The sequence below is a fragment of the Natrix helvetica genome (genome assembly GCF_964273705.1).
Source record: "Natrix helvetica genome assembly, chromosome: 8".
Taxonomy (NCBI): domain Eukaryota; kingdom Metazoa; phylum Chordata; class Lepidosauria; order Squamata; family Natricidae; genus Natrix; species Natrix helvetica.
Window position 1 is genome coordinate 8,422,956 of NC_138559.1, and position 22,758 is coordinate 8,445,713.

Below are 22,758 nucleotides of genomic sequence, written 5' to 3' on the forward strand. Positions count from 1 at the left end.
TCTTTCATTTGCTAAGCATATATATGCCAGGGATGCAAAACGAATGAAATCTCCCTACACGTTTTTGGGTACCCCTTGAGGTCATCCAAAATTTTCAAAGGCGGTTCCTATTTTTCTACTTGCATTTTTTTACGTGCTTTCGAATTGCTAGGTTGGCAGAAGCTGGGACAAGTAACGGGAGCTCAATCCATTACGCGGCGCTGGAGATTCGAACTGCCAACTGCCGACTTTTCTGATCAACAAGCTTAGCGTCTTAGCCACCGCGTCCCATCTCTCTTCTGTATAGGTGTACAAAATCGATTTCAATTTGACTTGGGCAGCCCAAAAGTCCCAATGGCTCCAGAAGCTTACCTCCACGTAATTAGCGGGGAAAATGCCCACCCTGCCATGGTGCTCTCCTTCCAGCCAGTTTTTGTCTACTTCTTTGTGAATGTAGACAATGTCACCTTTCTGTAAGGTCAGTTCTCTGAAAGACAAACAGGTTAACATAAGGATCACTGTTCAAAGATTTCTTTTCAGAGCGACCCTCCTTGAAGCGGCTCTCCAAGTTTACTCCATGGGTTTGCACAAGCCGCCTCCTGTTCAGGTTAATGGCTTAATGCCACGATGGAGACAAATTGAGCCTTTTGCGTTGATCCTTTCATTGGGTCCAAAGAATGCTGTAGAAATATTTCCTGGAGCAGCATAGCTGTGGTTTTTTTTCCAGCTACGCTGCTCCAGGAAATACTCTGCGGAGGAGAGCTGGGTGTGTGCTATCTAAGATACATTCTCCACTCAAGCAGAAAAACAGTGAGAGTGGAAGAACTTGGGCAAAGCTTCACACACAAAAAAAATCACGTGATCTAGAATGGGGTGAGGAATCTTGTTGCACTTGGAAAGCACACTGGCTCCCCCCCTCACCCCGCAATTTGGTTTATTCAATTTCAGTCCCACCTTTCTCCTCTGAATAGCTAACGCTATTTTTTAAAAAAACTAAACTTTTCAATATTGGCTTTGTTTTTCAACTTGTGTTATCTGCTTTCAGTACTTGTTACGAGCAGAAAGGCAGGATTCAGACTGAACGTCACACAAAACTCTTTCCGCAATGAAGGGCCTGTAAAAAGAGATGGAAGATCTTTTCTAAATGTTGAGAACACAGGACAGAAAGATTCACAGTCACCTAAGTCTCATGGTTATCTCAAAGGTGCTTTTTAAAAAGGCAAGTGAAGTATTTTTTTTCCCTTGTGGAAGAAGAAGTTTTGCTTCTCATCCCAAGAAGCTTTATCAGTTCTGAATGACAGTTCTGACTGAGTTTTGACCAGTGAGTGGAAGACGTTTTGCTTCTCATCCAAGAAGCTTCATCAGTTCTGACTTAGTTCTTCTCGGTGAGTGGATGAAGCCATGGTTAATCTCTGTCAAATCCAATAGACCAAGAACGTTGCAATGGGTTAATCGAGTATATCTGAGTTAAGGTGCTTTGGAGCGGGTCACTATGGCACTACCTAAGTTTTCAATCCATGGTGTAACAAGAGTTAAACATTCAACATGGCAAAAACATTCCGGATGTGCCTTAGAGACATATGTTCCAACAGCACAGCATATGTTTTGCATTCTAAAGTTTTTAACTTCACATATGGCATTTCTAATGAAATTGAGATGTCCTCCCAAAATTCTGGCACTTGTAATCTGGAAGAACCAGTTTGGGAAAAATTAACAAAGATAATATGGGTATAAATATTATTATTCTATCTGAATATTATTGACAGCACTGGAATTTCCTTTCACGGATTAGCCCTAATACCTTAGTGCAGGGGTGTCCAAACCTGGGAACTTTAAGACTTGTGGACTTCAACTCCCAGAATTCCCCAGCCAGCCATGCTGGCTGGGGAATTCTGGGAGTTGAAGTCCACAAGTCTTAAAGTTCCCAAGTTTGGACACCCCTGCCTTAGTGTATACCAGATTATAGTCTAATGTAATCACTTTGCTGAAGCAAAGTATCTTTGGGTGTAGTCAGTAGTTATTGGGGGAAATTACTCAGGGATGTGATTGAATTTCATCATGGGGGAAAAAAGATAGGATAGACGTATTGCAAAACCAATTAACGATATATTGACATGTACCTCCGCTCACTGAGGTTCCATAGATTTTACTCTCAAGAACGTGGTTATTAAATGGTAACAAACAAACAAAAAAGTATAGAAGCCGCTGGGTATCTCAACTCCCTTCATCACTCAATAGGTTGCCCTGCTGGGATTTTGAAATGTTTGATATTGATTCTGGCATATCCAAATATTGTCACATTTGAAATTATTTGTCAGGTAACTGAGGATTTAATAGCTGCCAGCTGATGTAAGGTTGTAAGCTGTAAGCTGATGCAATGAGGATGATTCGGCAATATATGGTATCGCTTCTTTATGACTCTGGTGGGGTGGAGACTCTGGTGAGGTGTCTATATATAGATGGCCATTAGAGGACGTTTCTCTCTCTCTCATCATGTATCTCATTTCTCTCCTTGTGTCTGTAGCTTTATGGTAAGGCATTTCTCTCCATGTGCATGTCTGCATATATTTATATAAAAACCACTGGGCGTATCTCATAATAATAGTCATGCTCAGGGGCGGGTTCCAGTTCACTCAGGGATGCACTGTGCACGATTTGCATGCACTTGATGCCACTATGCGCGCATACGGAGTACTAAAAATGCTTCTGCACATGTGCAGAAGCAAAAAAACAAGATAAAATTGGTTTGGGGGCATGGCATGCCGAGTTACTATCTAAATCGGTGAAGTTAACTGGTAGAAACCCATCTCTGGTCATGCTGCCAAAACTCTGCCAAAGTTAAGTCTACCGTGCATGTGCAAAGGAATTACCATTTCTGCTAGATTCCATATAGTAAGTAGGGTGGGCTACTTTGATGTACCACTACTTGACTGTGAGAAGAGAATGTAGTCAGGCTTTGCAGGAGATTGGTAAGGAGGAGGAGCAAGCTCAGTTGACAATAACAGAAGGGCAAAGTTGGAAGGGACCTTGGAGGTCTTCTAGTCCAACCCCTGCTCAAGCTGGAGACCCTGAATCATTCTGGACAAGTGGCTCCCAGTCTCTTCCTAAACTCTTCTCAACTCTTCTCAATTCAAACTCTCTCAGTGCAAGTCATCTCTTCCCCTCCCCGAGTATCAGAAGTCATATTTTCCTTACCTTACTCCTTACCAATAAATGAAACTTCATTGAGGTGAATAGGCTACCTCACACTGTATGAATGTTTTGGATTTCAGTTCTGGCCGACAGCAAAAACATGTGGGAGATGCTTTGGGTTGTAACATTTGGATTCTGGAGGAGACCAAATTGCTTAGGCCAGGGGTGTCCAAACTTTGGAACTTTAAGACTTGTGGATTTCAACTCTCAGAATTCCCCAGCCAGCATGGCTGGCTGGGGAATTCTGGGAGTTGAAGTCCACAAGTCTTAAAGTTCCAAAGTTTGGACACCCCTGGCTTAGGCCAACCTTCGTGAGTATCTCTATACATGTCTATCTGTGTTCATATTGGCCATTGCTTCTCCCTTTCTTCTTTTTTCTCTCCTCGGGTTTGCTAGGCTCCATCTTCCATCTTTTGATTTAAGAACATTTATATGACTCCCTACTCACTCTCGGTAACTCTGGGCAGCTTAACAACAATAAAAATGGCATCTGTAGTTCATTCACTGTGATACAACACAATCCATTTCCTGACAAAAAGCCACAACTGACTATAATAGGCATTGCCAGGGGTTGCTGGAGCAGAACAAAATAAATTGACTTCATTTACAAGTTTTTAAATATCAATATAATTCATAGTGTCTGGTCCTATATTTGAAAGCTATATCTAATTATATCAAATGCTATAATTTAGTAACCGCTTTTAGAAACCTCTTGCGGCCAAAGGCATTGAAGAGCGACCTTGGGCCTCAATTCTGGGCTACAACAATCACAATCTACCAGCGTGGCAACAGCGCCAAGAGGCTAAAATATTATAGGACTGCTAAAGGCTGCCAGATATTTGCTACTTACTTTGGTGATTCTGCTTGGAAGTCAAATTTGAGACGAGCAGCTTTCATCTGGCAGAGGGAAGAGAAATAAGTTAAAAGCGGACACAGAGTCCAAAACCCAATTAAAAGGCACTCAATTATAAAGAGAAACTGGGCACTTTGCCAGGACAGTAAAACATAAAAGAAAACAGCCCAAGGACACAACTACAGGTAGTCCTCAACGTATAACCACAGCTGGGACCGACATTTCTGTCGCTAAGTGAAACAGTTGTGAAGTGAGTTTTGTCTGAAACGGTATAGGGTTTCCTGCCTAGGCAGGGGGTTGGACTAGAAGACCTCCAAGGTCCCTTCCAACTCTACTATTGTATTGTATTGTATTGTATTGTATTGTCTTGTATTGCTCCGTTTTACGACCTTCCTGGCCACAATTGTTCAGTGAATCACTGTGATTAGTAATAAGCAGTTGTTAAGTGAATCTGGCTTTCCCATTGACTTTGTTTGTCTGAAGGTCGCAAAAGGGGATCATGTTGCAACCGTCGTAAATACGAGTCAGTTGCCAAGCCTCCAAATTTTGATCATGTGACCATGTTCTGCAAAGGTCGTAAGAGTGAAAAACAGTGATGTTATTTTTTTCCCCAGTGCTGTTATAACTTTGAATGTCACTAAATGAACTGTTGTAAGTCGAGAACTACCTGCATTAAGCATGCTGGTATGGCCTATAGCAGGGGTGTCCAAACTTGGGAACTTTAAGACTTGTGGACTTCAACTCCCAGAATTCCCCAGCCAGCTCTGCTGAATTCTGGGAGTTGAAGTCCACAAGACTTAAAGTTCCCAAGTTTGGACACCCCTGGCCTATAGCATACTGGAGGTGGAAGAGGAACCTTAAGCAACAGAAAATCCAATCTAAGGTCTTTCCTAATGTTTAATTCACGCCCTAACCTCACCTATTCTCGATATGCTGACAAACACACAACGATGCAAGAGAGGTTTTGCATTTGCCAAATCCCTGAAGAAAGTTTTATAATTCCTCTCCAAGATATAAGAGTTCATCCTGTCAATCAGGGGACAGAGAAGAACACTTGTATTCCGGTAAACTGGCAAAGTATTGAAAGCAAAAAACCTGGACTGCAAAATCTCCCGTCAATTTACTTTTTTTCTCAGTGAGAGCAGAAAAATTAAAGCAGATTAACTAGGGGTACGAATACGACTTGGTTAATCTTTGGCTCATGATAATAAAACATTCTAAACAAGGTTGGAAAATTCGTGACTTTTCAGACGTTGAAAGGTTGTCCACCTCAGATTTTAGAACGGGAGTGTCAAACTCAAGGCCCTGGGGCTAGATCCAGCCCACGGGGTGCTTAGATCTGGCCACAGTAAAGGATCGGCCCGGGGTACTTCTGCCAGAGAAAATGGGCTCCTTAGCTCCATTTTCGGTTGCCAGGGTGCTCAGGCCACCACAGGTGCCCCTAACACAAGTGACATCAAGCTGGCCACACCCCTGGCCAGCCCCTGAGGTCAAACACAATCCTGATGCGGCCCTCAATGAAATTGAGTTTGACACTCCTGTTCTAGAAGTTATCCCAATGTATCTAGAAATGGGGTCTCCAAACTTGGGGACTTTAAGACTTGTAGACTTCATGCTGGGGAATTCCGGAAGTTAAGTCCCCAAGTCTTAAAGCTGCCAAGGTTGGAGACGCCTGAGCTAGAAGAAGCCAAGTTGAGAGAGACTGACAGTCCACCACAATCCAATCTGTTTCCTTTGAGTGGAATTTGCATCTCACCTTCTTCTCGTCTCTCTTGGGAGGACTATCTAGAAGGATTTCTGACGAATCAAGAAAAGGACTTTGCCCAGGAAGTCTCAGAGGGTCTGGATGAAGAAAATAAAGGAAAGAATGAATCTTTTGAATTGGAAAAGAAAAAGGAGAGCTAACTTTCAACCAATCATATAAACCAAATTTCAATAATACACTTTGCAAGAAACAGCAAATCCACATTATGCTGAGTAGAGATATTCATCTCCAATCATATACAATACTTCCCTTGGAGCAAACTATTCCTGACCCCATTTCTCTTATTTTACACATCCTTTTAATTTGCACATATATACACAACACAGCTACCCAAGTGAGCAAAATTAAGACTGGTGGGTGGCTTAGTTCTTTCTTTGGAAGTATGTTCATTGGCCCAGAAAAGGGGAAAAAACTGGAAGTAAAATGAAATGGAAGGGAGCATGTTGGCTGGAACTAAAAGGATTAATTGGGAGCAATTTTACTATTTGTTTTCTGAGAGATGAGTGACTTGGGACTGGCTACAGCTCCCCAAACAGCAACAGAAAGGGAGTACATATGATTGCTGTCCAAAAACCCACTTGATTCCCAGGCATCAAAAAAATCATCCATCTGCTCAAAATGCTTTTGTGTCTCTACGCTCAATCTATATTGATTAAGGAGCAAAGGAAAATATTTTAGGAGACGCTTCAGTGTTTTCATCTTTCGTAACAAGAATCATCCACAACACAACAAAATAGCTGACCACCCACTGCATTATGGCAAATTTCCAGAGTTGGATGTTTCTGCCCATGTATTTGCTGACTTAGCTGCAATTTGCATCGTATTAGCATTAATATGCCAGTCAAACTGTAATGAGGAGGTGGTGGAGGAAGGGACAATCTTCAGCCCAAAAGGAAAAAAGGGGAGGCTTATTCTTAGATTGACGTGTCCTTAAAGGAAATAAAGTTCCATGTCTGTATCTCTAAAGAGATTGCAACTCATGGGGAAAAATATATATAATACATTATTTTAGAAGGGAGATGAAGAAAGAATATATACTATAAATGTTCCCAGAAGTTTTTTTAAAAAAAACATACAATAAGAAACCTAACGCCACGTAACGGAGTGAGCTCCCGTGCCTTGTCCCAGCTTCTGCCAACCTAGCAGTTCGAAAGCACGTAAAAATGCAAGTAGAAAAATAGGGACCACTTTGGTGGGAAGGGAACAGCGTTCCGTGCGCCTTTGGCGTTGAGTCATGCCAGCCATATGACCATGGAGATGTCTTCGGATAGTGCTGGCTCTTCGGGTTTGAAACAGAGATGAGCACTGACCCCTAGAGCCAGGAATGACTAGCACATGTGTTTTAAGAAACCTAACGAAAGATTCTAAAGTAAGTTTTCATTATTCACTTACGTAGACTGGATTTAATTGTCACTGAGTCTCTTTTCTGTCCAGAAGATGTGGAACATTCCACCAATCTGGACAATACATTTCCTATGTGAGATCTGAGAAGATCCATTTTACCTCCAGCATTTTCTAGGGCCTCTTTTCTTCCAAATTGGCACTCCATTACAGAAGACAGCAGAGCATGCTCACTTTCCAGAGAATATACCTTGTTTCCCCCAAAATAAGATCCAATCGGAAAATAAGCAGTAGCATGACTTTTCAGGATGCTTGTAATATAAACCCTACTCCAAAAATAAGCCCCCGTTAAGATTGTCAGCCAGATGGATTCATTTAGTGCCGTATTTTCCTGAAAATAAGCCCTAACTGGAAAATAAGCCCTAGTGCAGGGGTGTCCAAACTTGGCAACTTTAAGACTTGTGGACTTCAACTCCCAGAATTCCCCAGCCAGCTCTGCTGGCTGGGGAGTTCTGGGAGTTGAAGTCCACAAGTCTTAAAGTTGTCAACTTTGGACACCCCTGCCCTAGTGTGTCTTTTGTAGCAAAAATTAATATAAGACCCAGTCTTATTTTCAGGAAAACACGGGTCTATTCATCCCCTTGAATTGTTGAATTGAATTACATGCCCATATTGTTCCATATAAGCCCTGAGCCATACCGTTCCTGGGTAGAGAGTTGCTCCAGGTACTCCGGGTGACACCTGGGCTTCCTTTCTCCATTCTTGGGCTGACTGGTATGTGGCCCGGGGCTAAAGGATGGACACCAGAAGTGGACAATGGGCTGCCAAGTAAGAGAAGATGGAGACACAGTGAAAGCAAGCTCAATCCAGCCAATGTAGGCAGTAAAATCACATCTGCTTAATGACTAACTCACTGACCCTTGACTTACATATGGTATCTTGGACTCTATCATACCTCTGCACATTTCATACCTATAATCTGACTAGGACCAACCACACTTGTACTCCATACAAGGAGCCACGGTGGCGCAGTGGTTAGAATGCAGTTTTGCAGGCTACTCTGCCCACAGCCAGACGTTTGATCCTGATGGGACTCAAGGTTGACCCAGGCTTCCAACTTTCTGAGGTCAATAAAATGAAGACCCATATTGTTGGAGGCAATATGATGATTCTGTAAACCGCTTAAAAAGGGCTTTTATGTGCAATTACTATTGCTAATCTTATCATACCCCTTTAATAAAAGGTGAAGCACGCCACATAGAAAAGAGGCCTTTGCACCTTGGAGATGGGAAAACAATCAATCAATAATCCACGAAGAAACAACGCCTCTCAGGGATCCTTTCCAATAATGGAAGACTCTACCTTCCTCAGCTTCCAATCTCCTCTATTGGTCCATCCAGACCAGTGGTGGGATTCAATTTTTTTTACTACCGGTTCTGTGGGCGTGGCTTGGTGGGCGTGGCAGGGGAAGGATACTGCAAAATCCCCATTTCATCCTGATCAGTTGGGACTTGGGAGGCAGAGAATAGATGGGGGCGGGGCCTGCCAGAAGTGGTATTTGCTGGTTCTCCGAACTACTCAAGGTTTCCACTACCGGTTCTCCAGAACTGGTCAGAACCTGATGAATACCCCCTGTGATCCGGACCTCCTTCCCTTGTCCATGTGGAATCAGAGCTCAGAAGTTGAACAGGTTGTATCTCCAGCTCTCCTTCTTTCCACAAATAACTAGCAGGCCCCTCTGAAGTCCTCATCCAAGCCAGGGGCTCCCAGACGTTGTCTTAGCAAGCCAAGGTCAAGCTGAACAGGAAGGGTTGAGGCAACAAGAATAACCTGGCAAACTGCAACTATTTTGCTGATGTACAACTTCAGCCCTTTTCAGTGTTTTAATGCAGGATTGCCCAACCTTGGCAACTTTTAAGAGTTGGCTGGCTGGAAAATTCTGGGACTTGAAGTCCACAAGTCTTAAAGTTGCCAAGGTGGACGACCCTGTGCTAATGTTTAAAGGGGCAGCATCCACTTTCCATGCAAAGTAACCCAAATTTTAGCTACCATTAGACTACCCAACCCTCAATATCTAAACAACCTTCCCTCCAAGCTACCCCTAAATATATTGAGTTGCTTGAAATTGGGAACTTTTCTAGTTGCCTCAATTGCGCATCCCTTATTTCAAGGGTGTCAAACTCTATTCCATTGAGGGCTGCAACAGGGTTGGGTTTGACCTCAGGGGAGGGAGGGGTCGTAGCCAGGGTGGGAATGGACAGCTCAACATCACTCATTGGGGCTCTGTTTTCGGCCACAATGGCGTCCTGTAACTCTCTGACAGTGAAAACGGAGCCCAGAGAGGACACGCATGGCCTTCACGAGCTCCGTTTTTGCCGGCAGAGACATTGCGGGCCAGTCCGTCACTGTTTCCAGGGCGGCCCCACGGGCCAGATCTAAGAACCTTGTAGGCAGGATACAGCTCCCAGGCCTTGAGTTTGACACCCCTGCCTTACTTGGTTTAGGACTTTTTCTCTGCCATACTTTTAAGTATACTTTTACAGAACATAGTATTTTTTTTAAAAAAAATCACGATAGTTATATGAATGTACTAGAAATTTGTATGTGCTTGAATAACAATTGCATTAAACAAAATACATATATAGAATTGTAATTATTTATTGTTAAAATTATATCCTTCTTTTACTTTTTCCTAATGATATCTATTTCATTTTCTTTTAAAAACTTATTCAGTGTGAGTTTTTCTTCCTGTGACAATGTATTTTTTTTAACTTTGGGAGGGTTGTTTTCCATTTCTTTTCTTTTTTTTTGACACTACCTTAAAAGCAATAGAAGGATAAATACATTTTTAAAAAGATCCTTGTTTTTCCATTTCAGGCACCAGAAATTTCCCCAGCCATTTCTCTGCTCTCGCCAATGTTATAGATGACTTTATAATGGGTAAACAACTCATGAAACCAGCTCTGTGTATACAAATACCCTGTTTTCCCAAAAATACGACCTTCCCAGATAATAAGCCCAATTGGGCTTTTGAATGCTGAAATAATACCTCCCCCGAAAACAAGCCCTCCCCAAAAATATTGCAATACAGCAGCAGCCATGAGGTGACCACGCTCACCTCCTCCTGCACTTCAAAAATAATAAGATCTCCCCGAAAATAAGGCCAAGCGCTTATTTCGGGGGTCAAAAGAAAATAAGATCTTATTTTGGAGGAAACAGGGTATCTATCTATCTACTGTAACTCTCTCTCTCTTTCTCTCTCTCTCTCGTTACTGCTCACTGCTCACTTTGTAACTGTCTCAAAGTTTTGAGCCTTGAATGTTTTTCAAAGCAGGCGTCACACCTAGAAATAAATACTTGAGAAAGATATTTTCACTGAGTTTTATATCCCATGAGGAGGCATGCATCAGCATTGTCAATTTTTGGACACTGACTTTGCCTGTTTTGTGCAAAAGGCAAATAAGGTTACAACCAGGCAGGAGGGCAAGCAGCTGAGCTTCAGTGCTCAGTCATTTTATTTCTGTACCATCATAAAACAAAGTCACCCATAAAAAAGGACCACAATCTGACGGTTAGGTTTTGGCTCAGCAAGTTGTATGGATGCCACACTGTGGGTTGTATGTTATGGTGTACATCTTAGCATTGCTATGTAAACCTGGCCACTAAATTAGTCAACAAGCCATTATATAACAATGTGTAATCCAGCCTCTACATACACACACATACAGTACACACACCCAGAGACTATACAGGTTCGACAAGGAACGTATCAGCATTTCATTTTTCACAATCGTAAGGTGTTAATTGAGTTTTTGTGGAATGGGTCCTGGAGGGGGGGGGAGTGAAAAGGGCCAGGAATCTAAAATCCAGATTCCTGCTCAACTATGAAGCACTTAAAGTGATCTTGTAGGGCTTAGTGAAGGAGGCCAATGGCCCAGGTTTGCAAACACAAAAATTCCCCAAATAACTGTCCCAACTGGGCCATGCTATACAGGTAATCCTTGATTTACAACCACAATTGAAGTGAACCCCTGCAGTTGTTAAATTAGTAACATGATTGTTAAGTGAATCTGGCTTGTCAGTAGGTCGCAAAAGGAGATTACATGAGTTTGGGACAAGGGTCTTCAACCTTGGCAACTTTAAGACTTGTGGACTTGAACTCTCAGAATTCCTCAGCCAGCAAAGCTAACAAGTCTTAAAGTTGCCCAGGTGCTGGCTGAGGAATTCTGGGAGTTGAAGTCCACAAGTCTTAATGGCGCTCAGGTGCTGGCTGAGGAATTCTGGGAGTTGGAGTCCACAAGTCTTAAAGTTGCCCAGGTGCTGGCTGAGGAATTCTGGGAGTTGTAGTCCACAAGTCTTAAAGACCCCTGCTATTTATGCAACCGCCATAAATATGAACCAGTTACCAAGCATCTGAATTTTGATCGTGTGACTATGAGGATGTTGCAAAGGTCATAAGGGGGAAAAATGACCATAAATCACTTTTTTTGGTCCTGTTGTGACTTTGAGCACTAAACAAACGGTTGTAGGTTGAGGTCTACCTGTAGTTACCAAACCACATTTCAGCCCAGAGTATTTGGTGATCAGCCACCGTCTCTCAACTTGAATTATTTTACAGGATTATCAGACAGACAAAAGTTGTTCTGCCCCTTCATAGAACCAAAAAACAAGAGGGCTCCGCCCATGGAACCCACCCCTGCTATAATGAATCTAGAAAATATTTGAGATAAAGGAGTTGCAGTGGCACAATATTAATTTCTGGCTATGGTACAAATTGATATAGTGATATTTTTATACCGATAGCCCGCGAGTTACAAGCATCCCTTTAGTGACCATTTGACGTGAATTATTGAAAGACACCAGAAAAAAAGGGGCCTATGATCATTTTTCACACTAACGACCATTGCAGCATCCTCACAGACACACAATCAAAATTCAGACGCTTGGCAACCGACTCATATTTACGACAGTTGCGGTCTCCGGGGGGTCACGTGACCCCCGCCCCCTTTGTGTCTTTCTGATGAGCAAAATCAATGCGGAAGCCAGATTCACTTAACAACCATGTCACTAACTTAAGAACTGCAGGGGTTCACTTAACAACTGTGGCAAGAAAGGTCGTCCAATGGGGAAAAATTCACTTAACAACTGTCTTGCTTAGCAATAGAAATTTTGGGTTCAGTTATGGTTTTTGCCTCGGGTGCCAAACCCCCATAATTTAATGTCCCCCCACACACCATGCCCCCTGCACATGCACGAATGACATATACACCCTGCTGTCCCGCACATACACACACGTGAGCCCCGGGAGGGTGAAAATGGCGCCCCCCCCACTCCGAAAATCAGCTGGTCAGAGCGCGCAGGTACACTGGAGCTGACAGGGCAACGCCTTGTGTGCCTTCAGAAATGGCTCAGAATACCACCTGCGGCATGCATGCCATAGGTTCACCATTACAGCTATAGGGCAGGGGTCTCCAACCTTGACAACTTTAAGCCTGGCGGACCTCAATTCCCAGAATTCCCCAGCCAGCTTTGAAGTCCTCCAGGTTTAAAGTTGCCAAGGTTGGAGACCCCTGCTATAGGGTCTCCAGCTCAAGGAGGAGGTTGGATTAGAAGACCTCCAAGGTCCCTTCCAACCTTGTTATTCTGTATTCTGTTCTTCATTGCTGGGTTTAAATAATGTTCGGACCCATGTTTTGTTTAATCCTGGTTGGCTGAAGAAATCACAGTGAGCTAATTCATAGAACATGCTAAGTTGTAGACCCTAGTTTACAAACCATAATGATGGGGCCCATTCACCATGTTGAACCCAACCCAACCCAAATCTAAACCCAAAGCAACCCAACCCAACCCAACCCTAAACCCAAACCCAACCCAACCCAACCCAACTCAAACCAAACCAAACAAAACAAACCAAACCAAAACAAACCAAGCCTAAACCCAACTCAACTCAAGCCAAGCCAAGCCTAAACCCAAACCAACCCAAACCAACCCAAACCAAGCCTAAACCCAACTCAACTCAAGCTAAGCCAAGCCTAAATCCAAACCAATCCTAAACCAACCCAACCCAACTCAAGCCTAAACCCAACTGAACTCAAGTCAAGCCTAAACCCAACCCAACCCAACACAAAACAACCCAACCCAACCCAACCCAACCCAACCCAACCAAATCAAACCAAACCCATCTCTATTATAGTTTAGGCCATGCCTGAATTAATTCTGAAACTCTTGAGATCTTGTCTGGACCATTCCCCACCATTCTTCCTAATTCTTTCCATGTCAGAACCGGCTCCGGAAGACAAGATTCAGCCAGCTCTCCAAGAAGGCCATCAAAAGTTAGAATCCGACTCACATTCCCCAACACCTTTTCTCTTCCACTCTGTCCATAGTCCCCGACAGCCAGACTGTTTTCTTTTTCGATGAACCTAAGCCTATCTTGCTTGCTTCTTTTTTTCTGCTTGTGTGTGTAAGACAGGATGTGCAAAACAGGATGAATCCTGATAAGGACGGCCTTGTTACTCCAGACTGGAAAGTCCACAGAGTTCTCTGCCCTACTGAATATTTCACAGTTTCTGAACTTTAACAACCTTAAGAAGGGGGTGTGAACTCAAGGAGGGTGTGAAGTCCAAGCTTCTTAAAGTCGCTAAAGTTGAGAAACACTGGACTACTTTTTTGGGGGGCAGATCTTCACTGCTCTACTCAGCTAATGCAATTAGTCCTATGCCCTGCGGTTCGCTTCCTTCCCTCTGCCACTCCAAATTTTCCCAGATACGTTCCTTCTAGACGTGGAAGCTCTTTTTGGCAGAAGTCTGAAAAGCAGCACTTGGCCGGATGCTTCAATTCGGCAGGCAAAAAGTTCAGCTCATCTTTTCTCTTAACACTTACACCCATGGACGGACGGATGGGGACACACACACACACACACACACACACCCTCCCACCCTGCAAGGGAAAGGGAGCAGCACTCCTGAATGAAAAAAAAACTTTCCACCTCCCAAACTTTTTCTCTTTCAACCCTCCAGTTATAACAAACTTTCTCCTATGTGCTGCAGTCAAACGCATCTGGAGACCGTTTAGTGATGGGAAGCTACCCTCGTCCTCCCCCTCCCTTCAGCATGCTGCAACCCCCCCCCCTCACCCTGCCCGCCCTGCCTTGCTTTCCATCCCCCCCCACACCTCTTGCAAATTTTTCTCCAGGCAGGCGCCCGAGATGCTTTCAGGATGACGCTACCCTTGCCAGCCAAGGTGTGGCCGCCCGGTTGGCAGCTGAGAAGGAAGCAGCAAGTGGCAAGCTGGGCACTCTGCATGCCAGCATCTAACAGTTGTGCCATCCTCCCCCCAACACCCCAACACCCCACCCAATCCCACATACTCACCAGTGGGCAGGGAAGGCCAGGGAAGAGGGGCAGGAAGAGGAACCAGCCGTGGAATTCTGCGTAGAGAAAGGGAAAAAAGGAGAGCTGACACACAGAAGGGAAGAGTCTGAATTCGTGTGGCGGGCGGAAACCAGCCAGCAACAAAATAGTTAGCCAGCAGGGAGGGAGGCAGGGAGGGAGGGAAGAAAGTCCCAGGCAGGGTGCTGGGAAAAGCAGAGGGAGGGGGGGGGGAAGCAGGCGGGCAGACAGGACACAGCAGGGTCCTAAAGGCCAACTGGTCAAAGTACAACAGGGAGGATGGATATCCAACTGGGTATGTGGAAGAGCCACCGGCAACTTTCTTTCTTTTTTTTAAACTAATCCCGTCAAATGTCCAGTGACAAAAAAAACCCTTTCAAAATAATCTGAGACATTTCTAAACTCTTAAGAAGAAATTTCCTGACCGCGAGAACAACTAATCTTAATTATTAATAAGTAAGATTAATTGTCCTTAATAATTAATTATTAATTAAACAATGAGTTAATCTTGATTAGACTTAAGTCCAGAAGTTGCGGCTATGTTCCAACACTGGAGGTTTTTTAAGAAGGTTGCAAACAAGCATTTGTCTGAAATGCTGTAGGGTCTGCTGCTTGAGCAGGGGGTTGGACTAGATGACCTCCAAGGTCCCTTCGAACTGGGTGGCACTGTTACTGAATTCGATTTCCTTTGTCAATGTTCAGGTTTCTAATTTTTAATGCTCTATGTTTTAATATTTCTAACTTTTCACTGCTTATATTTTATTTATTTCTATCCCGCCCTTTAAAATTATTTTTACAAATAACTCAAGGAAGCAAAGATACTCAACGCGCACAATCCTCCTTCCTCCTCCTCTTTCCCCCCACAACAACAACCTTGTGAGGTGGGTTGAGCTGAGAAAGGAGGATTGGCTCGAAATCACCTAGCTGGCTCATGTGGCTAAGTTTTTTTTTTATTGATTTATGATAATTAATGTAAGATGCCTGGACTTGCTTGATGGGTGCAGAGATGACATTCTATTTTCATCACTACTGGTTTGGTAGTGGGAGCACTTGTCTGGGCATGCACCGAACCTTCTGCACATGCACTAAACATGTGCATGCGCAGAAGGTCCTTGATAATGTCTGGGTGGGGCCTAGCACCGCTGCCACTACCACTTCACCCGAACTGGTGCAAACCAGCAGCATACCACGTCTGGATGTGTGGCAGGGGTGGGTTCTTGCCAGTTCTAACCTCTTCTATAGAAGAGGTTCCACAAATCTACAGTGCCGTTTAGAACCGGTTCCAGCTCCCTCCCCCCGCCCGTCTGCACATCATCAAGATGAAGAGTGAGAGGAGGAATTCTGGGAGTTGAAGTCCACAAGTCTTAAAGCTGTCAAGTTTGAACACCCCTGGCTTTGTTTTTTCTAAAGGGTTAGGGGTGCAAGGGTCTTGTAACTTGACAGCTTTAAGACTTGCGTGCTTCAAATGCCAGAGTTTCTGAGCCAACATTTTGGTTGCTAAGCAAGAGCGTTGTTAAGTGAGTTTCACCACATTTTACAAGTTGGCCATGCCCACCCAGTCACATGGCTGGCAAGCCACTCCCACCTGGTCACATGGCCGGCAAGCCACTCCCACCCGGTCACATGGCCAGCAAGCCACTCCCACAAAGCGGGCCACACCTACAGAAGAGGTTCTAAAAAAATTTGAAACCCACCCCTGATGTGTGGCATATAAATTTAATAAATAAATAAATATAATATACATAAATAACAACAGCCTAGCCTGTTTCCCATCTGCTTTAATTTGGGAGGGATTTTTAATTCTACTTCATTTGACACCATTTATAAAACCATCTGAGATGGTGAGAAGGACAGCAGAAAAATAAAATAAATTTTAATTTAATATTTTAATTTCAAACATTACAGAATAATGGAGTTGCAACCCTAAAAAGGCGTGGTAACAAGACACATGAAGGCACATTCACACAATGTGTCAGCCTCTGGTCTGTTGCCCATACGTCACTAAATTATCCCAATTGCTAAGGCTTCCTGTATATATATAGAAAGGTAAAGGTTCCCCTCGCATGTATGTGCTAGTCATTCCTGACTCTAGGGGGCGATGCTCATCTCCGTTTCAAAGCTGAAGAGCCAGCGCTGTCCAAAGACGTCTCCGTGCTCATGTGGCTGGCATGACTAAATGCCAAAGGCACACGAAACACTGTTCCCACCAAAGGTGGTACCTATTTTTCTACTTGCATTTTTTACATGCTTTCGAACTGCTAGGTTGGCAGAAGCTGGGACAAGTTGCGGGAGCTCAATCAGTTATGCGGCGCTAGGGATTTGAACCGCTGACCTTTCTGATCGACAAGCTCAGCATCTTAGCCACTGAGCCACCGCGTCCCCTAGAATTAATTTCTAGGGGATTTTTAGAATTAATTTCTAGAATTAAATAATGGGTTAATTAAGTCATTATTATTTAGGATAATTATTGGCAGAAGCTGGGACAAGTCACGGGAGCTCACTCCGTTACATGGCACTAGGGATTCGAACTGCCAAACTGCAGATTTTTCTGATCTACAAGCTCAGTGTCTTAGCCTCTGAGCCACTGTGTTCCCTTGTATAGATATATAGAGGTTTTATTTATAATTTACTCACTTATTAAACGTATAGATTGCTCAATTCTGGTATAACTCTGGGAGGCATACAGTACAGCATGAAACAATTGAAAACAATAGAATACAAAGCAATATTAATGCAAACAGCTGGGGAAAATAGTATAGTTTGGTCTCGGGAAGTGAGGGGGAACCTTTTTTGACTCGCGTGCCAAAAGCGGGGGGAGCACAGGGGAGCGTGTGCGGGCGTGCCACACCCATAATGCTATGCACACAACCCCAGCGCACATGCGCACACGACCAGCACTCCCCCCATTTTTGGCGTGCTTTTCCACAAGTCTTAAAGACCCCTGCTGTTTATGCAACAACCATAAATATGAACCATTAGCCAAGTGTCTGAATTTTGATCGTGTGACTATGGGGATGATGCAAAGGTCATAAGGGGGAAACATGACCATAAATCAGGTTTTTTTGGTGCTGTCGTGACGAAAGACAAATTCCTTGTGTCCAATCATATTTGGCCAATAAAGAATTCTATTCTACTCTACTCCATATTCTATTCTATTCTATTCTATTCTATTCTATTCCATATTCTATTCTATTCTACTCTACGCCATATTCTATTCTATTCTACTCCATATTCTATTCTATTCTATTCCATATTCCATATTCCATATTCTATTCTATTCTATTCTATTCTACTCTACTCTACTCTACTCCATATTCTATTCTATTCTATTCCATATTCTATTCTATTCTACTGTATTCTATTCTACTCTACTCTACTGTATTCATTCATTCAATGTCATTTATGTTGCTAGAAGAGACTACAGGTAGTTCCCAACTTACCACCATTCATTTAGTGACTGTTTGAAGTTACAACGGCACCAACAAAATTGACAAGGTTGTTTTTCACACTTATGACTGTTGAAGCATCCCTGTGGTCATGTGATCAAAATTCAGACACTTGGCAACTGGTTCATATTTATGACGGTTGCAGAATCCCTGGGTCATGTGATCTCCTTTTGCGACCGTCTGACAAGCCAAGTCATTGGGGTAGCCAGACTCACTTAACAACCCCGCTACTCATTTAACAACTGCAGTGATTCACTTAACGGCTGTGGCTAGAAAAGTCTTAAATGAAGCCAAACTCGCTTAAGTTAAAAAACTGTTTAACTTAGCAATGGAAATTCAATTGTGGTCCTACGTCAAGGATTACCTCGACCGAGAATACCAATGGATAGCCAATAAAACATACTACATAACATGTGTTAGTAGATTAAAGGGAATAGTAGTATGATTGGTATTGTTATGCAACTAATTATGCTGGCTGGGGAATTCTGGGAATTGAAGTCCACAAGTCTTAAAGTTCTCAAGTTTGGATACCCCTGGTATAATACATTGTTAATTGTAGAAAAAAAATGAAAGAAATGCTCTCCATGTCAAAACATAACTAGAGGATATATATTGTTAATAGTAAAATAGACCTATAGGGAAATATGGAACAATAATTTGGTTCAATTTTTGAAGGGGCAATTGAAGATATTATTTACGTACTAAGAAAAAAATGAGTATAAAAAATGGAAAATAATGGAAGAAAATAATTCAGCTGAAAGTGAAAAACCAAAGTATGAGGTTAAAATGGATTATGTACATGAGAGGACATAAAAGAGTCAACACTGTTTCTATAATATGTGTAAAGCTGTATTAAAAAATAAAAAACTTAAAATAAAAAAAAATGCAATCTACAGCATCAGATTGTGTCTGATCCTTCTCTGCTATAGCTATGGAATATGGAATAAACATCAATATCTGACTGCATTAAACAAATACAGGTGGAGAGACACAAAGGGATATAAATAGCTACTGTTCTCAACCTTTTATTTAAGAGCACTATTTATGTTTACGCCTGTCCTTAAAAAAACTTCGCTTGTTTTCCTTTAGTCTTTTACAGGCCGAGTTAAGCCGATCATTTCAGGAAGAGGCATGCCAGAATGAGACTTTTAGGGTGGACTCCTGTTAAAGGCATGAAAGTGCAGCTAACGAAATAGATTATGTGATTTTAAAAAAAATATATGATTACAGGGAGTCCTCGAATTGCAATTGTTTTTCAGTTCGAATCTCACCGGCTCAAGGTCGACTCAGCCTTCCGTCCTTTTCCAGATTGTTAGGAGCAAATAGGCTGACTTTGTAAAACTGTAAAGCTGTAAAAGCACTATGAAGTGGTATATAAGTCTAAGTGCTGTTTCCTTCCTTCCTTCCTTCCTTCCTTCCTTCCTTCCTTCTTTCCTTCCTTCCTTCCTTCCTTCCTTCCTTCCTTCCTTCCTTCCTTCCTTTCCTCCCTCCCTCCCTCCCTCCCTCTGATTAGAATGCAGCTTTGCAGGCTAACTCTGCCCACAGTCTGGAGCTCAATCCTCACCAAGCTCAAGGTTGTCTCAGCCTTCCATCTTTCCGAGGTGGGTAAAATGAGAACTCAGATTTTGGGGGGGACAAGATGCTGACTCTGTAAATCACTTAAAGGTGACTGTAAAGCACTTTAAAGCAGTATACATGTCTGAGTGCTATTACTTCCCTTCAGTGGTGAAATTCAAATTTTTTTTAATATGGGTGTGGCTTGGTAGGCGTGGCAGGGGGAAGATACTGCAAAATCTCCATTCTCACCCCATTCTGGGGCCAGTCAGAGGTGGTATTTACCAGTTCTCGGAACTACTCAAAATTTCCGCTGCTTGTTCTCCAGAACCTGCTGAATTTCACCCCTTCCTTCCTTTCTTCCCAGTGATTAGAATGCAGCATTGCAGGCAAACTCTGCCCACTGCCAGCAGTTCGATCCTGGCTCAAGGTTGACTCAGGCTTCTGTTAGATTGGGTAATGGATAGGCACACACAGGCTTAATGGTAACAACAGCTCTTTATTAAGTACAACAAGTGAGAACAATCCAGCAAAGGTTGAGTCTGATAGCAGCCCTTTTATAGGGAGCTGTCAGACCCTTCAACCAATAGGATTACACCTCTGTTCCCGCTGGAACAGAGGACCTTGGTGGAAACCACTGTAGTTCAAGCAGGTATCTAACACCTTCGATCGTTCCAAGGTCGATAAAATGAGGGTCCAAATTGCTGGGTGCAATATGCTGACTTTGTAAACCGTTTAGAGAGGGCCATAAAGCACTGTGAAGCAGTATATAAGTCTAAGTGCTATTTCTATTGCTGTCTCTCCCTCCCTCTGTCATCTCTCTCTCTCTCTCTCTTTCTCTCTCTCTCTCTCCCCCTGTCTCTCTCTGCCTGCCTGCCTGCCTGCCTGCCTGCCTGCCTGCCTGCTTGCCTGCCTATCTATCTATCTATCTATCTATCTATCTATCTATCTATCTATCTATCTATCTATCATCTATCTATCTATCTATCTATCTATCTATCTATCTATCTATCATCTATCTATCTATCTATCATCTATCTATCTATCTATCTATCTCGGGTTGAGAGGGCCGTAAAGCACTGTGAAGCGGTATATGTCTAAGTTCTATTTCTATTGCTGTCTTTCTCTCTCTCCCTCCCTCCCTCCCTCCGTCAACACTCTCTCTCTCTCTCTCCCCCTCTCTCTCTCCTGTCTGTCTGTCTGTTTGTCTGTCTGTCCGTCTGTCACACAACACAGGGAAACATCACAGTCTAGTTCAAATGTATAAATATACATTGAAACTAATGAAGGAGAGAAGCAACTTAGAACTAAGAAGAAATATCCTGACAGTGAGAACAATTGATCAGTGGAACAGAAGTTGCCTCCAGAAGTTGTGAATGCCCCAACACTGGAAGTTTTTAAGAAGATGTTGGATAGCCATTTGTCTGAAACGGTATAGGGTTTCCTTCCTAGGCAGGGGGTTGGACTAGAAGACCTCCAAGGTCCCTTCCAACTCTGTTATTCTATTCTAAACTACAGAATTATCTCTCTATTCTACTCTATTCTCATTTTGCTATTCTATTCTATTCTATTCTATTCTATTCTATTCTACTCTACTCTACTCTATTCCACTCTACACTATTCTCATTTTACTATTCTATTCTACTCTATTCTTATTTTACTATTCTATTCTATTCTATTCTATTCTATTCTATTCTATTCTATTCTATTCTATTCTACTCTACTCTCATTTTACTATTCTATTCTACTCTATTCTTATTTTACTATTCTATTCTATTCTATTCTATTCTACTCTACTCTCATTTTACTATTCTATTCTGTTCTACTCTACTCTATTCTCATTTTACTATTCTATTCTATTCTACTCTATTCTACTCTATTCTACTCTACTCTATTCTCATTGTACTATTCTATTCTATTCTGCTCTACTCTATTCTCATTTTACTACTCTACTCTATTCTACTCTACCCTACTCTACTTGGCAGGGGGGAAAGAACCCTGTGAGTTTACAAGACAGGTGGCATTAAGGAACAAAGCTGTTACAGAATCTAGTAATCCTGCTAGAAATACTTCAAAACCTCCTCCCAGAGGGGAGCAACACAAACAGACCATGCAGTGGGGGGGGGGGAGGTCTCTAACAATGCCATTATAACCCTGTTGGTATTAGTAAGGCCTAGGAAAACAACAACCGAGTTTTTCACATTTCAATTCAATAAAATATATTGGAAAAAACAGCATTCCACCCTTGCATTTAATAACATTCCTTTCCTCTCCTTTAAAAAAAACAATTCAATAATATTTGGAATGGCTCCGAAGGCCACGCTGGAAGTCATTGGTTCTGAGTCCAAACCCCCTTTACGAATGTATTGTCTGTGCTATGCCCCGCAGGGGGAGAAGAAGCAAATAGGAGGTGGGAGGGAAGCTTTACCTTGCGGATAAGTTCCTGTTGCTCCAGGTTTCTAATATCCTGGTCCAACTCTTCGCTGAGCTGCCTCAGTTCCTTCTCCAGAAGCTCCTGGCAGAGGAGAGAGAAAGAAACATGCAGCTTTAAGAGTGTCGCTAGGGGGCTGCGGAGACCCCGCCAAGAAAGCCAAGCACCCCACGGCTGTCTGGATGAGTCAAGAGGGAAGCATGCCGACGAGGGTGAGTCGTGCCCACTGCGGTGCCAAGGGGCCAGGCTCTGGTCCCTGCCAGCATGGGTGGAGTCGGTCTGTACTCCCTGCTCCCCAAACGGCTCCTTAAATCGAAGTTACACAATGCCATCCACCTGATACCCGCTTTGTTGGAAAGGGCAGCTGGTGAAAGCGCCCACATGAATGCCGCCCCAAGGCTCTAACTGAAAGATCTGAAGAGAGGCGGTCACAAGGAATGCAAAACTGCAAGTTATAGGGGGGCATTCAGGAGGAAATGCTCTCTCTTACAATCTTGTAAAAGATTCCACTATGTAAATAATAATAATAATAATAGTGTGCTTCAGACAAATGTCCAGAGTGGGTTTTCAGCCTCCCCCTCCTGGAATATTTTCTATATGCAGTGTGTTTTTCCATGGAGAAACATTCAGTCGGGGTGCAGCTTAAAGCATGTTTATTTATTTGTGTATGGTTTTGCTTTTACTATTAACCACAACACAAGGCTGTAGTTTCCACAGGGGTATTTTAAAAGGAAGGACTCTTAAGCAAAAACTGATAAAAGGTCACACTTGACCACATTTTACCTATCCCAGAAAATTAAGCTAAC

At 42.9% G+C, this 22,758-nt stretch overlaps 1 protein-coding gene across 3 annotated transcripts in view; it reads right to left on the bottom strand.

The window, feature by feature from the left end:
• Positions 1-22,758, bottom strand: part of SORBS3 (sorbin and SH3 domain containing 3) — a 97,203-nt gene that overhangs the window by 16,243 nt on the left and 58,202 nt on the right. For all 3 annotated transcript variants that reach the window (XM_081960752.1, XM_081960753.1, XM_081960754.1), the window contains exons 11-16: positions 21,950-22,036; positions 14,504-14,559; positions 7,830-7,951; positions 5,781-5,866; positions 4,022-4,068; positions 352-466 (exon numbers count right to left, since the gene is read on the bottom strand). In XM_081960752.1, the coding sequence (XP_081816878.1) occupies positions 352-466; positions 4,022-4,068; positions 5,781-5,866; positions 7,830-7,951; positions 14,504-14,559; positions 21,950-22,036 (513 nt within the window). The remainder of the gene's footprint in view (positions 1-351; positions 467-4,021; positions 4,069-5,780; positions 5,867-7,829; positions 7,952-14,503; positions 14,560-21,949; positions 22,037-22,758) is intronic.